We start from the raw sequence: 17,634 nt of genomic DNA on the forward strand, positions 1-17,634 counted from the left end.
TGAGAGCCATACAATATGTTTCAAACTGGGACAGTCGGAATGCGCAGCAGAGGGCTCACGCCCCTGTTGCCCTGGTGATGTGTATACAGGTGATCTGCCGGAAGTGTCAAATGTCTTCAGCTTCTCTTGGGTTTCAGCAACATCAGCAATTTCCCGAGAGCCAGACTGGAGAAATACCGACTAACAGCTTGTACAATTAGCTAGCTGACTTGGGGGTTGATTCACTTTGTAGGATGAGATTCCCGCACTTTGGTCCAACAGGCTGCCTGTCAAGTGACAGGCAAGCCTATTGGGACAATCAAAGTGTAGGGATCTCACCCTACAAAGTCACTGGACCTGACAGGATCCAGGGTGGGACAACTGGAGCAGCCGTTAGTTTTGGGGGAAGCGCAAATAAGTTAGTAGTGCATGCTACAGCAGTAGCGTGCCTACTCTGAAAATGTTACTTGCTTTGCCACACTAAGCTGCGCTGCTTGAACAATGTAGCTTAGTGAATCAACCCCTACTGATTTGTTTGAGCCAGATGTAGCCATCAAAAGAGCCACATCTGGCTCCCGAGCCATAGGTTCCCTACTCCTGCACTAGAACATCCACATCAAGCTTACAGCTTTGACTTTGACAGAAACCCAGTGGCTGTTTCACACATATATGTACTTGAACATATAGTGGCTGCATGTCTATGGTAAACAACAAAGGGAGTACAGTAGTATCGAACCCTGGGGCACACCATACTTTAGCAGTACAGGGCTGGACCAGAAAGGCGTACACATAATAAAGGAGCCTATAAAAAACAATGTTGGATACTGCCGCTAGTAGAATATCGGTAAATGATTCTTTACAGATTTTTTTTTTTAAATAAGACCTAATGATACTCCCACACTGAACCCTCCCTCTACTGATCCTTAACCCTTAACCCCCACCCCCGGTGCCTAACTCTTAACCCTCTTCTGGTGGTAGTCCCTAACCCCCAACCCTCTCCCAAAAAATGATGTCTAGCCATTAAAGCAAACCCGAGCCCAAGATCGGGTTTATTACCCTTAAAAGAGGGAACCCCCCTGGATCCTATTGAGGTTCCCCTTGGTCGGCAGCAGCCCCCCCAATGCTGAGTGCGGCCCCCTGTTGCTGATCATGGCCCCTCTCCACATCGGGGCCGCGCAGCTCTTCTCCTTGCAGTCATAGCCATGCAAGAGACAGGCAAGCATGGCGCATGTGCAGTAGGACAGAGCCCGCAGCTCCGTGCTACTGCACATGCACTGGCGGGCTCGAGCATCTACAGCGCAGCCAAGAATGCGGAAGATGAGCCGCGTGGCCCCGATAGGAATTGGCAACCAGCAATATCGTCAATCTCCGGGGGGCCACGTTCAGCGACGGGTGGAGAGCAGAGCAGAAAGGGAAGCCTCAAAAGGATCCTGAGGCTTCCCTCTCTTTAGGTAAGTATCTGCTTTTGTACCCGACTTCGGCTCGTATACACTTTAACCCTACCCCCAGCACAAAGCTGTGACTAGGGGCATTACAGGGCAATGTGGGTGCCCGGAGGCTTCCACTATGTGATTTTTGTATTGAGACCTCCTATTGCGGTTGTATGTAGTCCCGCATGATTTCCTTATTGAGACACCCACTATATGATTCACGTATTGAGACTTCCTATTGCTGTTATATGAATTTCCTTATGATTTTCGTATTGAGACTTCCTGTATATGATTTTCATATTGAGACTTCCTCTTGCCAGATCATACCCCTTATTATACTGTGGGCACCGCAAAAGCCACTAATAACATTGTGCTCTATGTGGCGCTCTTCTTAGCCACTTGCCGTATGCACCCTATTTACCTGCTCCACCGGAAAGGCCCCAAGGCTATTCTTTGTGTTCTGCCGGCCAAGGAGGAGGAGAACCACTGGAGGACTAAACTATCAATGAACAGAGTAACAGACCTCTGGCAGGAAAGAAAAGCTGCACATAATCATTTTAACTGTGTTTGTAGCAATCTGCCCGTTTTCCAGCGATAATTTCTGCATATAAACTACCAAGAACAAAATGAAGTAAAAAAAAACACATACTTTATGATGAAAACAGTACTAAAATTAAATTTAGTAACAGAATGACACATCTAAAACAAAAAGAAGCAGAAAGTCGAATGCCAATTTTCAGACTCCATAACATGAAGCAATTGGTTAAAACTTCCCTCAAACACATTAAATGTAAAACGAAATAGGTTTTTATTTTTCATTTTAACAAAAGTTTATATACAATGCATCACAATGCCATACTTATAATAGAAATAGACTTAATTTTAAGACAAATAAAGACAAGGATACTTGCCTTGCCTGTATTAAAAGACTTTGGAGACTTCATTGATGCAAGTCTTCTTCTCTGCATAACTTCAGACATCAATAAGCTTATGCTGTTCTTACAGTCTTCAAGTTGCTGAATACTGCTCTGTCGGGGGTCATTACATGTGGGAACTGGGACAAACTTATTGCTTGTAGGAATACAGTGGGATAGTGATTAAGAATTGATCTTGTAATTATTTCATCTTCCCATTATATGTAACTCCTAGACCTGTATCAGGCCTGCTAACAGTAAGTCACCATCCAAACATCACCATGGCCAACCCATCCTGAGAGCCCGGGCTCATGTGGTTTAATGATCATGACCATAGTATTCCTAACAATATTGTATGGGCTTACAATATATTATATATATATATATATATATATATATATATATATATATATATATATATATATATATATATATATATATATATATAGCTTTGTAATCAGATGAAGAATGTCATTATATGGTTAAGCCACATAGTCCGTTACGGAACAGACCTGCACCAGAAAGTCTCTTGACATATACCGTCTTCAGCACCCATGCAGTATTCAGACCACTGTACTTTGGAACATCCTGAAGGTCTGTTATAGGACTATAGAGAGAGGATTTCCTAGGAGGAGGGGTGCAAGCCTAAGTAAAGCTCTCACTGGCATCTTGAGTTCTTGGAACTTCAATAGCAGATCCGAAAAATTACTACTTCCTGCAAGAGGAAAAAGAGACTGTTAATACAGATACACAAATATTCTTATTTTGTGATGCTGATTTTTATTGTATTTATCCATCATCTTTAAAAATTATAGCTGAACTCCAAGCAGCAGTTATCAAATTTAAAAATGTGTGCAACAGTATAAGGGAAATTGCTGAGGTCCTCTTTATAATGTACTTAAGCTGACACATGAGATGATGAGATAAGTATGGGCACATACGATACTAGCTCTACTAAGAAATTGTCTGAGGTTTTTTTATTTTCATTGCGAGGGTAAATAAAGCAGTGCTTTTATCTATGCAAATGAGGCTTTCAAACAAGTCAAATGCAGCCCTGGCTTTCCTACAAAGTAAAAAGAAGCAACAACACTTCTAATTGGCTGGGAACACACTGATGATAACAGGAAAGGGCTGAAATGTTCAAAAAGGCTTCTTTTGTTTTGGAGCTGTATGAAGCAGATTTAACGTCATACGGAGATGGTGGCAGTTTAGAATTCAAGCCCAGAAATCCAGCCCCTTAAATGAAAAACCAAATATGAGATTCTAGAAACTTAATTACCATTCACATTGTCTATACAGTTTATTTTCATTTCAGATTAGCTTTAAAATCAATTTCTTGCCACAAATGTAAAGACATTGTATGGAAGCTAAACATGCAGAGAGCCTAAATGTTACCATCAGGTATTGTGTGCCACACAAAATGTCTGAAACTATAAGGCCTTTTGCACCCTACATGCGATTCCGCCTGCGCAGTGCGCCGCGGACAACGTTGTCATGATTGGTAGCGGTGCTTCATGCAGTCGCTGTAAGGAAGACCTCGAGGTCGTCCTCTGCACTGAGCGGGGAGCCCGGGACGGGGGTGGAGAGTGGAGCGGTTGGTGTGGGACAGTCCGTTGCAAGGGGCTGGAGAAAGCCCCAGGTGAGTGACGCTGATTTTTTTTATTTTGAGCCTGATGATTCCTTTAAGGCTGTGTGATAGAAAAGAATAGTAGAAATAGGTTGCTACATAATCAAAAACACCTCCCCACCACCTAAAAAAAAAAAATCTTCCAAAGACTATCCCAACTTTTGGAAGACAAATAAAGACTTATTATTTACCGAACGCTTACTGCTGAAATACTGCATACGACAACTTTTTTTTACCGCACATAGCTACCAGAATTGAGGCTATTGTGGCTTATAATACCACTAGAATAAAACAGTGTATGCAATGAGGTGTCACCCTCCTGCTCTGTTTTTTGGTTGTGGAGGATGGTGTGTATGTAGTTCTGGTATAAAGCAGCTGCATTTGTTGCACTAGCAGCCAATGAGAGGTCAGAGCAGAAACTCAATGAGAATTAATTATAAAGGAATTTGCTAAGTCATTCATACATTTTACAGTGTCCGTGTACTTTCATCTGACACGTCTTAAAATAAGGCTCTGTTAATGTTGTATACTTACAATATTCATTTTAGTCCTATTTTACAATAAAAAGACTTATTGGAACTTACTATGAAGTTAAAAATAAAATAAACAGAAGCCCTTGCGTATTGGCAGGCAAAGATCCTGCATCACATTACATTTTTATTATAGCAGCATGCAGACAAAAATAGACTATAATATGTTCCAGCCTTGTAATTCCAAAATTACAATGGGATTTCAGCATTTGTGCTCTCATAATGTGTAGGCTATATTCTAGTTTTTCAGTTTTAGATGATTACTTACCATTTTAGAAACACAGCTGAATATGTATGATGTTGTGTGTGTGTTGCATTTGTCTTATCGCTGTTCTGTCAGTTGTCAGAACCTTTAATTGATACTGAGGAGCAAACTTGCTGATTAAATGGCAGAGTGGTACACAGGGAAATACATACCTTCAAGTTTTCCTTCCAATAATTCCTTTAGAGGGGGGACAGAATAGTAAACCAAGAAACAGGCCAAAATACTGAGCTGAGAATCTTCTACTGGTTGTCCAGCTAAGTACGAGTGCAGGGCGATATCACCTCCACCTGTAGGAAAATAAAGTGAATCAGTCACACAGCTAGCTTTGCTGGAACGAGAAAACTCTGGTAAGACATAATTAGTGAACATTTCTCTAAATGTGCCCACTAATAATGCAATCTTGATAGTGTATCTTTTTCCCTTTTGAGGGATTACCTAAAGTCTACAAAGCATGTTCACTCAGTTTACCATTCAACTACACAGATGCGGTAAGACTGTACAATCAAGACTGTTTCATTGATAGGCACCTTAAAAAGCACCTCCATCCTGCTAAATAATCTATTTATTCTGTACCTTATGCAAATATAAGGTACAACTGGATATTAAAAATGACATTTTCTCACAAGCTGGCCTGTAAATGTTTAATATCCGTAAACCCCACCTCCCCCGCCCCTCAAATCATCATGGCAATTTTGGCCCAGACTTTTGAATTAGGTCTGGAGCCCTGTGGCCACTCCCACCTGCATTTCCGCAGCCCTCCCCCAGCTCAGTGACACCAATCAGGCCATGGCTGCCATGCTGATGGTTTTTACTTAAAGACTTTCTGAACAGGTCTGGAGCCCCGTGGGCACTTCTGTGTTTCTGTGGCCCACCCCAGTGTGTTTGACATTTAGTGGCAACCGGGTAAGAAAATTTCATTTTGTAATATCCGATAGTACCTTATTTTTACATCAGGTATGGGATAGATTGATCATTAACCACTTCACAACGGAGGGGTTTTACCCCTGAAGCACCAGCGCGATTTGTACATTGCAGCGCTGCTTCCATTGATTTTTTACTGTGATATGATTGGTTATTGGGGACTGGGGTCCCCATAACCAATCATTGCACTGCAGAGCGGGGGTGTGTGTGCGCGCACGCGCGGGTCGCGGGTGCGCGCGATCGCGCGCTGCACGTTTGTTTACATTTCTTTGTTATCAATGGAAACTGCTTCTGTTTGAAGCAGTCTCCATTGTGTCCGCAATCGGCGCGTCTAATTGGATTTAGGAACGCTTGTTCCTAACATCCAATTAGTCACCTGCTGTGCTGGCTGGCTGGAGTGTGCGCGCGAGGTCCCCGCCCACTTCCAGCCAGTAAACAAACAAGTGCGCCTTTCTCCGTCCCTGGGGGTGAAGCGGTGCGCAGAGGGACGGAGAAATTTAGCACTGGGGGGGGTAAAGTGGTTAAACACACTGGAAGTTGTCTCAACAGTTCACAAAACGTCAGTCATCACAACACAAAAAAATACCAAGCTTAAAGAGGATCTGAAATTAAAAAAAATCCCTCTGGAGGATACTGACCTCGGAAGTGGGAAGCCTCTGGATCCTGACGACATTTCCCCTGTCCTCTTCCGTCCCTCCATTAGCTTGCCCGGGTCACCCGAATTGTGGCGAGGTAAATATTTACCTACCGCAATCCTGCACAGGTGCACTAGCTAGCCAACTCTTCCCTCGGGTTAAGGAGGAAATAGCCGAACCCGAGCTATCCGCTCTACTGCACACGTGCAAAAGGACTCGCACCTGTGCAGCAGAGCAGATACTATCAGGCTCGGCTATTTATTATTACATGCACCTTAAAGTCGAAACATACTGTAATTGAACATGAAAGGCATAGGCAGTCATACTTGCCTCCCGCAAGTTCATACTTACGACATAAAACCACTCAGTGGCACTCCTATCTCCAGAAAATAGACTTCGTATTGAACAACCAGATTATGTGAAGTCTGCTGCGGTCTATGGGTTACTAAAGAGACTCTGGTAGTCACTGAAAATTGAGTCTTGCAGTACTGAACAGCAATAATCAAATTATTACTGACAATGTGAAATGGAGATGCCCCTTACTGCTCTTAACTACTTGGACCAGTAAATTCTCATTAGCTCCACCTAGATGACATCAATTAGGTTTAAAATCTATTTAAAGAGAATCTGTAATAAAATAAAGTGCCCCGGGGGTTACTACATCGGTAGAATCATCCTAACAAGGCTTCCCCAGTTCTCTGCAGCAGCCCTAATCTAGCGATGGCTCCCAGATGCGTGTAGGTGCTGTAGCACCTGTAGCATGCAGCGATATTTACTTTTTGGAACCAGCACAAGCGCAGTACCAACCTCCTCCTCAGGCTGCAGTAGAAATAGCAGAGATCGGGCTTGACTATTTCTGCCAAAGCCCAAGGGGGAAGATGGTACTGCGCTTGCGCTGGATCTAAATGGTAAATACTAGCATCTGCAGCTGTCTGGGGGTCCCAGTGCTGGATCGGGGTTACTGTGGAGGACAGGGGAAGCCTCATTAGGATCCAAAGGCTTCCCACTCCCGAGGTAAATACTCCCAAGGGACACTTTTTTTTATTACAGATTCTTTTTAAAGCGTATCTTATTTGTTAAAAACTTGATGGATGATTGGCTAAAACCGAATCTTGCCTCTTGGGTAAAGCTAATTAACAAGTTTCTTTTCAATCATAACTATTCCTGGTCAAAACTATACGGATAATTATTTATCAATAATTCAAAGCCAAAATGTAACCACTTACAATGAAAATTAGAATATGAGACACCAGGAAAGTACTATATACACCATTGATACTATACATCCAAACCATTATCTCTTGAGTTTATTCTAAGTCCAGGTTTGATTTAACAGCTCTTTAATGATAAGGTTAAAAAGCAATCAATCACTACAATGTTGAACATTTGCTAATTTTACCTTGCAGCCACTGGTCTAGAGTGTTATCGATGGTACATTTCATTACAGGTAGAAACTCCGAGTTCATGAAGAGCCTTCTAGTTGGGTTCCTCTTCATCCGTTCCTGGAGGCTCTGTGAGCTGAAGAACTCTAGAACCAGCTTGATTTGCCAAAGCTCAAAGGTTTCTGTTGTCTCCCTCCTCTCTAGCGCTCGAACTGACTGTTTAAAAAAAATGAACAGTCATAAAAAATAAAGTCAATATATTGCAAAGTGAAAAGGTAAATAAATCGATGATAGATCAAGAAATGACTGATACTCGCTATATAATTCATTCAAGTTGTTTGATCCACTGTGAGTCTGCCGGTCAGCAGATTTACTGCTGGCAGACAAGCAGAAAAAGCAGAAAGCAACTGCCATTACATTATCTATAACCACTAATACCGGTAAATTGATAGGTGTGTGTGTGTGTGTGTGCGTGCGTAGTTAGAAACAGCCATGATTTCCCATAATGCAACAAGGTTCACGGACAGGAAACTGTTGGGCCACAGCCCAGACATCACACTGTGGCAGGGGTTTCACCTCAATATCAGCCATTTAGACGTTTCTAATGAAACATTATAGAAAAAGTAACGATTTCTTATGGGAAAGAGTTTATCGGCTACTGATTGGGATGAAGTTTATTCCTGGGTTAAAGTTCTTTCTTCCCACTACTACGTTTCAGTAAAGTTCCTCTTTAAAGGACTTACGAGGCCAATTTTAGAAAAAAAATAAATAAACAAAAAGTTAGATACCTGCATCAGTTTGTAAGGCACGGAGGACGCCGTCCGTGCCCTCCGTGCCGTTCCGCCGGGTCCCCGCCGCTCACTAGCCCCCCGACCGCACGGCCCAGGTCGGGCTCTTCAGCCTGCACAAAGATGGCCACCGGAGCTGGCCGTGGCTGCGCAATCAGCATAGCCGCGAGTGCGGCTGCGCAGCTCTAGGCTGTTTCCTGTAGCGTGGATCGGGGGGTTGGTCTTAGAGCTGCGCAGCCGCACTCGCGGCTATGTGAACTGCGCAGCCGCGGCCAGCTCCGGCGGCCATCTTTGTGCAGGCTGGAGATCCCGACCCTGGCCGTGCGGTCGGCGGCCGTTCGGGGGGCTATTGAGCAGCGGGGACCCGGCGGAACGGCACGGAGGACGCGGACGGCGTCCTCCGTGCCTTACAAACTGATGCAGGTATCTAACTTTTTTTAATTTATTTTTTTCTAAAATTGGCCTCGTAAGTCCTTTAAGCCACATATACATTTGTTATAACTGTCACCAAAAATGACTGTTAGCAATAGTTTGTCATGGCACTTAAAAAATGACAGTTGTACGGCTGCCAGCTGAGCAGGGTGTTCTTTTCTATTTAGACAAGACAAGACAGAACATTAATATCGCACTATTCTCCTGGCAAACTCAAAGCATCAAAAGCTGCAGCCACTAGGGCACGCTCAGTAGGCAATAGCAGTGTATAGGTGCTGGCTTACTGAGCAGGAAGAGCCGAGATTCTAACCCTGGTCTCTAGTGTCAGAGGCAGAGCACTTAACCAGTACACTATCAAGCCACTGAAGGGGGAAAGGGAGGACCAGAACATGGACAAGATCCTCCAGCACCCAAGGCTGAGACACCAAAGTGCGCCCCTCCATGCCTCCCACCCCAGCTGCCACACACTGATTGCTATTAGACTAAGAGGCGCTCCAGGACCCCCAACACCTTAATCTCTAGTTATCTGGCTTGCAGTCACTGCCATTTATCCCCTTTTCTTATCTCTCTCTGTTTCAAACACAATAGGGGAATGATAGCTGAGTGAGTTGTGCACCCCCTCCTACATTGCGCCGAGGCTGGAGCCTCTCTCGCCTTTGCCTCGGCCCGACCCTGGGGAAGAGGTATGAGCAGTGTCCTGCTGTGGGAATTTCCTTTGACGTCGCCATGAATGGAAGGTTTCAGAAAAGTGTGTTCTAAAGGGGAAGCAAACATCATCTTAGGACAATGCTACACACTTTAGATTTCCTTTCCGTCACAAAATGATAATTTCTGCAAAGGTGATCTAAATCTAAGGTGTGTACATAGCTTCAGATAAGTCTTCGGAAAACTTCTGGAACTTTAGTTAGACAACCACCCAACCTTGATAGTCCTTTTTACCACTTCCTTGTGAGTAAAAGTTATTTATGATGAATAATGATCAAGTATGATCTACAAACATACACTATATACAGAGGGATGCGAAAGTTTGGGCAACATTGTTAATCATCATGATTTTCCTGCATACATCGTTAGTTGTTACGATAAAAAAATGTCAGTTAAATATATCATATATATGAGACACACGCAGTGATATTTGAGAATTGAAATGTTCCAAGTTTATTGGATTTGCAGAAAGTGTGCAATAATTATTTAAATAAAATTAGGCAGGTGCATAAATTTGGGCACGGTTATCATTTTATTGACTCCAAAACCTGTAGAACTAATTATTGGAACTCACATTGGCTTGGTAAGCTCAGTGACCCCTGACCTACATACACAGGTGAATCAAATTATAAGAAAGAGAATTTAAGGGGGTCAATTGTAAGTTTACCTCCTCTTTTCAATTTCTCTAAAGAGTGGCAACATGGGGGTCTCAAAACAACTCTCAAATGACCTGAAGACAAAGATTGTTCACCATCATGTTTTAGGGGAAGGATACAGAAAGCTGTCTCGTAGGTTTCAGCTGTCTGTTTCCACAGTTAGGAACATATTGAGGAAATGGAAGACCACAGGCTCAGTTCAAGTTAAAGCTTGAAGTGGCAGACCAAGAAAAATCTCGGATAAACAGAAGCGACAAATGGAGTAAACAGTCAGAGTCAACCCACAGACCAGCACCAAAGACCTACAACATCATCTTGCTGCAGATGGAGTCACTGTGCATCGTTCAACCATCAGCACACTTTACACACGGAGATACTGTATGCAGAGGAAGCCTTTTCTCCGCCAAGTGCACAAACAGAACGGCTTAAAGTATGCTAAAGCACATTTGGACAAGCCAGCTTAATTTTGGAATAAGGTGCTGTGGACTTCTGAAACTAAAATTGAGTTATTTGGGCATAACAAGGGGTGTTATGCATGGAGGAAAAACACCACAGCATTCCAAGAAAAACACCTGCTACCTACCTATTCCATCATGCTGTTGGGCTGAGTAGCCAGTGCAGGGACTGGGCATCTTGTCAAAGTTGAGGGACGCATGGATTCTACTCAGTAACAGCAGATTCTGGAGACCAATGTCCAGGAATCAGTGACAAAGCTGAAGCTGCATTGGGGCTGGGTCTTTCAACAAGACAACGACCCTAAACCCTGCTCAAAATCCACTAAGGCATTCATGCAAAGGAACAAGTACAACGTTCTAGAATGGTCATCTCAGTCCCCAGACCTGAATATAATTGAAAATCTGTGGTGTGAGTTAAAGCTGAGCTGTCCGTGCTCAGAAGCCATCAAACCTGAATGAACTAGAGATGTTTTGTAAAGAGGAATGGTCCAAAATACCTTCAACCAGAATCCAGACTCTATTGGAACCTATAGGAAGCTTTTAGAGCAGGGGTAAGGAACGTTTTTTTCTGAGAGAGCCATAAACACAACATACTTTAAAATGTAATTACATGAGAGCCATACAATATGTTTCAAACTGGGACAGTGCGCATGCGTGATGTGTTGCCATGGTGATGTGTATACAGTTGATCCGCCGGGCAGCGGAAGCGTCAGACACGTCTTCAGCTTCTCTTGGGTTTCAGCAACATCAGCAATTTCCCAGAGAGCCAGACAGCAGAAATACCGACTAACAGTATGTACAATTAGCTAACTGACTTGAGGGTTTGATTCACTTTATAGGACAAGATCCCCACACTTTGATTAGCCCAATAGGCTGCCTGTCACTTGACAGGCAGCCTATTGGACCAAAGTGCAGGGATCTCGTCCTACAAAGTCACTGGACCCGACAGGGTCCAGAGTGGGACAGTTGGAGCAGCCATTAGTTTTGGAGTAGCGCAAGTAAGTTAGTAGTGCACGCTACAGAAGTAACATGCTTACTTTGAAAATGTTATTTGCGCTGCCACACTAAGCTGCGCTGCTTGAGCAGTGTAGCTTAGTGAATCAACCACTCCTGATTTGTATGTGAGCCAGATGTAGCCATCAAAAGAGCCACATCTGGCTCCCGAGCCATAGGTTCCCTACTCCTGCACTAGAACATCCACATCAAGCTTACAGCTTTGACTTTGACAGAAGCCCAGTGGCTGTTTCACACATATATGTACTTCTTTAGGGGTTAAGCGGCTGCATGTCTAAGGTAAACAACAAAGGGAATACAGTAGTATCGAACCCTGGGGCCAGAGCCAGATGTAGCCATCAAAAGAGCCACATCTGGCTCCCGAGCCATAGGTTCCCTACACCTGGTTTAGAGGCTGAAATTTCTGCAAAAGAAGGATCTACTAAATAATGATTTAATTTCTTTTTTGTGGTGCCCAAATTTATGCACCTGCCTAATTTTGTTTAAACAATTATTGCACACTTTCTGTAAATCCAATAAACTTCATTTCACTTCTCAAATATCACTGTGTGTGTCTCCTATATGATATATTTAACTGACATTTTTTATTGTAACAACCAACGATTTATACAGGAAAATCATGACCATTAACAACGTTGCCCAAACATTTGCATCCCACTGTAAATACAAAATATATAAAATAAAGGCAAAATTCATGCTACTTCATAATAGTGTATACTGAAAATTACCTGGTCAATTGCAATGTAGGCTGGGAGCATTTCAGGGTTCTCTTGGGTTACACATTCATACAAGATAGAGGAAAACAAGTCCAAGATTTCTTGTTTCTAAAGGGATAAATAATTACAAAGCAGTAATAAAATAAAAATTGATTTTTGTAATAGAGGAATTTTGGCATTTTAGTTGGTCTTTATACAACAGGAGGATATTGGCAGTGCTTCCAAATGCAGGCTGCAACCGAATTGACCAACTGCATAGATGTGCAGAGCTCAAAACATGGGCAGATTACACAACTTGCATTCAAGACAGATGCAGCAAATGGAGGATGTTCGCTTCCAAAAACAGTTTGTGTGCAGATTGTTCAGTACTAGACTCTTCCACAACGTTTATGTGCACTCACGGAAGAGACATAGCCATTAACTAACAATTAAAACATAGTGGGAACTTGGGCTGCTAGCCACAAATGGTCTACACATTTTCTGGTGGCAGAGCTCATAACCAGGCTGACAGCAAACCAATTTTAGTAGGAGGTTTGCTGGCCACTCAGGGTGTGTGTGTGGTGTGTGTGGTGTGGTGTGGTGCGTGTGTGTGTACTCGGATGTATGATATTATTATTTCTTAGAGCAACTCAACTCTGGATTTAGTTGAGAATTCGCTAATCTGTGCTTGTTTGCTGAGCTTGAAAGAGTAAAATAGATAGTAGACATTTAAGGACTACTTTGCAATATTGCTTATTTATCAGAAATATTAAAACGGAACTACATATGCTACATGTATATATACAAAATGTACAATTTTACACAAGGAAACAATATCATTCTATATACTAGAGCCAGTTAATGTCAGATTTTATGTTTACGCACTCGAAAACTAGTAACTTTTAGGAATCCAGATAGAGCTTCCCTGTGGTCAAACAAATTGGTTACAGCCGTCTTTGTTGCCATACAGTACAAGTAGGTGTTTGTTCTATGATCTGTCCTTTTGCGGTTTCTTTTCTCACTATAAACAGATGACTGACAGTGTTTGTTACCCTGAACATTTTGTCTCTATCCCACCTACTTTTTCCTCTCTGTCCATCTATATGAAAAAAAAGTCCTACAAGTCAATCAAGCGTGCTTGGTGACTTGCACATGATCAGCCCTTGCCCCTCCCTTCTGATTACTCATGCTGTCTTTTGCCCACATAGACAACAACATGTGGCATCAGAAAGGAGTCAGGAAGTTCAGCCACTAAGTAGCCAATTAGAAATATACGATTGCTGCTGTAATTTAATATTTCTATTTCAGGACAGAACAGTGGTTTAAAGTGAACCCAAGTACGAGTGATATGGAGGCTGCCATATTTATTTCCTTTTAAGCAATACTAGTTTCCTGGCAGCCCTGCTGATCTATTTGGCTGCAGTAGTGTCAGAAATACACATGAAAAAAAGCATGCAGCTAATCTTGTCAGTTCTCACAGTATTGTCAGAAACAACTGATCTGCTACATGCTTGTTTCAGGATTTATGGCTGAAAATATTTGTGGCAGAGGATCATCAGGGCAGCAGGCAACTGGTATTACTTTATGGCAGCCTCCACACCACTCTAACCTCAGGTTCACTTTAGTATGCATGGATCCACTACAGGGTCACTATAAAAAGCTACTCCAAAGCTTCCATCAGGGACTTACAAAAATGTCAAGGTCTGTCTCACTGCATTGTGGGAAAATGAATATCATTTGTTACAGGACAACTATGCATAGTCAAGGGGCGTAAGCAGACACATTAAACAAATCACCAGGTGGAAAATGTTGATGCCAGCCGTAACAGAAATACCAATAAACACCACCATGGAATAGCCTCTAAAGTGACTAGTTCATTGATACATTGGTAGGTTTCACATTAAGACCTACAAAAACATTGCCACGTGTCAAATAAATCTGTACTTTACCTGGCCCATGTCCGTTGTTGGCTTGCAAAAGTATTCAGCGAATGACAGCAAAGCTGGATCAGATGTAAAAGCGGAAATGGCCTCCGGCTAATAAGGGAAGAAAAGAACAGTGTGTGTGATGAATGGATTACCAAGCCACATCCGCATCACAAACCGTTGTGTCATACTTTAATCCTGAATGCCTAATTTATAGAAAGAACTTTCCAGATTTCCAAAGACGTAAGCCTCAAGGGAAATTCAATCATAAATAAACTCATTTGTTATATTGAATAAGGGAAACAAAAATGTGTTGAAAACAAGGGCGGTTGTTTATTATAACTACTTCCTGCCAGCCCATAGGCGGCGGAAAGTGGATGTGCACGTGCGCACCCCGGCCGGCGGCACACTCCTGATCCTCTGCCTTGCAAAACAGATCATGTTTGACACTAAAAATTAAAAACACTGACATTTTAAAATGTCCATTTTGCAGGAAGAGGTTAAAGGACCACTATCGCGAAAAATTGTAAATTTAAAATGCATGTAAACATGTACAAATAAGAAGCCCCATGAAGAGATGGACTAGTCAAAATCCTGTCAGTTACATCAGGTTTGTACTAACTACTGTAAGTGACAGCCACATAGGAGCAAAGAAATTTATAGCTCATTTTACTCTGGGAGAAATGTACTTTTTATTTATGCGTTTTCATTTTTTTTTTACATTTTACAATTTGTCACAAAAGTGGTCATTTAAAGGACTTCCGAGGAGAGCAATTAAATCTAGTTTTACTTACCTGGGGCTTCTACCAGCCTCTAGTAGACATTTTTGTCCTGCTAGCAGCCTCTGAGGGTGGCAGTCACTTGATGGGTCGGTATCTTCTGTGCATGCAGGACGTGCACCTGCCCTGCATGAGAATGCACCTACGTCACCTGAGCAGCCAGCGCAGTAGTACTGTGCTGGTGCAGTACGCTCCCGATGACGTGGGCATGTTTGCAAGCGGGTGCTCGCAGACACCTGCACGGAAGACGTCATCAGGGGTCTGCAGACCTTAGACACTGCCAGCGGGACCCCAGAGAAGACCAGAGCTGCGGCTAAAGACACAAATGACTTCTAGGGGCTGGAAGAAGCCTCAGGTAAGTAAAGCTAGATTAAATTACTTGCCTCGGAAGACCTTTAAGCAGGGCTAAGGTGTGGTTATCAGCAATGATATTCAACTGTTTTTAACCACTTGCCGACCGCACACTCATACAGTGCGGCGGCAAAGTGGTAGCTGGAGGACCAGCGACGCACATCTGCGTCGCCAGGTGCCTCCCTAATTAATCAGGAAAGGCCGCTCGCGCGAGCGGCCGTTTCCTGTTAGATCACAGAGCGGGTCTCCGTGAACAGCCTGCGAGCCGCTGATCGCGGCTCGCAGACTAAATGTAAACGCAGGAGACGTTTGTCTCCTTTGTTTACATTGAACGGCGCTGCTGCGCAGCAGCGCCGTAAGGCAGATTGGCGATCCCCGGCCAATCAGCGGCCGGGGATCGCCGCCATGTGACAAAGGACATCCTGTCACAGGCTGCACAGGACGGATAGTGTCCTGTGCAGCCCCAATCACCAGGGGTGAGAGGAAGGAGAGGGAGGGGGGGAATTTTGCCGCGGAGGGGGGCTTTGAGGTGCCCCCCCCCCCCCCGCAACATGCCAGCCGGCAGGAGCGATCAGACCCCCCTGCACATCATCCCCATAGGGGGGAAAAAAGGGGGGCAATCTGATCGCTCTGCATGCAACCTGATCTGTCCTGGGGGCTGCAGAGCCCACCCAGCACAGATCATAAAAAACAGCGCTGGTCCTTAAGGGGGGGGGGGGGGGGGGGGGGTTAAAGGCTGGGTCCTCAAGTGGTTAAACTATAGTGCTCAGTTTAAGACACATGGCCTACTTCCATGTTAGCCTTTCATCCATAGGTTGAGCCCTTTTCACATATTAGTGCTGCTCCCATTCATTCACCAATAACTTTATTACTACTTATCACACCTAAATGCTCTATATAGTTTTTTTCAGGACAAATTGGGCGAGTAATATTTTTGTTTAGTAATGCATTTTAAAGGGAAAATAAGGGAAAAAATTGAAAAGACTATTTCTCCATTTACATCCATTATAGCTTTACAATAAACCGTGCTAACTATAAGTTAAATCCACACATTTTATTTGCTTATCCATCCTACTTATTACAACATATAGATTAAGTTCCTAATACATTGTATGGTAACTATATTGTACTTTGTAAATAAAGGTGTCTTTTTTGTTTTGTTTTTTGCTTTCTCAATGTACACTATCGATGATTACAAGACCTTATTTGCAAAAATAACAGTAATATACCCTCATGACATACACATTTAAAAAAACAAGCTCCTAAGGTAACAATATTGTTATTTTCTAATATATTCTGTCACTTTGTTTTCATTTTAAAAGTCTTGTATTTGGTACAAAATATCTGAAAATTGTATTGATTCAGTTTCTTACTAAAAAGAATACACAAAACATAGCCCTTAACCTTAAAACACCCTAAAATCTAATTCTACTACTTATGATTAAAATGTTACCACATATATCTTGTGTAGTTTTACTTTCCGAAGTTTGATCATAATTTTGAAAATTTTATTTTTATGTTGGATTGAGGTTGGATTGCATTGAGGTTGTCCTATTTCACACCAAAATGTATTCTACAACTCCTACCAGTTAAAATGATACCACATGTGCCTCATTTAGTGACAAACTGGTAGTGCACCTTCCACAACTACACTCGACTCTTATACACATCCAGGTAGGTTAAAGTGGTTAATGGCCATCTTGGCTGGGTATCTTTTATAGTGTGCACTTAATGCGTTCCTAAGCTTATACTGTACGTCTGTCTTCTCACACTCTCTCCTATTAATTTTTACATTTGGTAACTTCCCATTGGCAACTCCAAAGCGAGAACTCTCTCAATATACATGGATTTTTCAATTCTTACCCAGCTACAAAAACCAGAAGACATATCGAGTGATACAAAATTTGTATGTAGCTTTGATGGAACATACAAATTTGTATGCAGCAGGATAGAAATCTGAAATGGGTATGGGATGGACCCAGAATGACAATGTACTCTGGATCAATAGGTATGGAAAGTTCATGTAAAGGAAGAAAAAAAGTTCTTGGCACTACTGGAAGAAAAGCTCCTGGCAATACTGGATAAATATCTCCAGGCAATACTGGATAAATATCTCCAGGCAATGCTGGATAAATATCTCCCAGCAATACT

General features: G+C 42.7%; 1 protein-coding gene across 2 annotated transcripts in view; it reads right to left on the reverse strand.

Annotated features, from left to right (window-relative positions):
• Window positions 1-2,198: 2,198 nt before the first annotated feature.
• ANAPC1 (anaphase promoting complex subunit 1) overlaps window positions 2,199-17,634 on the reverse strand; it is a 160,915-nt gene continuing 145,479 nt past the window's right edge. For both annotated transcript variants that reach the window (XM_068232285.1, XM_068232284.1), the window contains 5 exons: window positions 14,378-14,464; window positions 12,462-12,557; window positions 7,701-7,899; window positions 4,898-5,032; window positions 2,199-3,038 (listed from right to left, as the gene is read on the reverse strand). In XM_068232285.1, the coding sequence (XP_068088386.1) occupies window positions 2,923-3,038; window positions 4,898-5,032; window positions 7,701-7,899; window positions 12,462-12,557; window positions 14,378-14,464 (633 nt within the window). In that variant the 3' untranslated portion in view covers window positions 2,199-2,922. The remainder of the gene's footprint in view (window positions 3,039-4,897; window positions 5,033-7,700; window positions 7,900-12,461; window positions 12,558-14,377; window positions 14,465-17,634) is intronic.

Source organism: Hyperolius riggenbachi, chromosome 4, assembly GCF_040937935.1.
Source record: "Hyperolius riggenbachi isolate aHypRig1 chromosome 4, aHypRig1.pri, whole genome shotgun sequence".
Taxonomy (NCBI): domain Eukaryota; kingdom Metazoa; phylum Chordata; class Amphibia; order Anura; family Hyperoliidae; genus Hyperolius; species Hyperolius riggenbachi.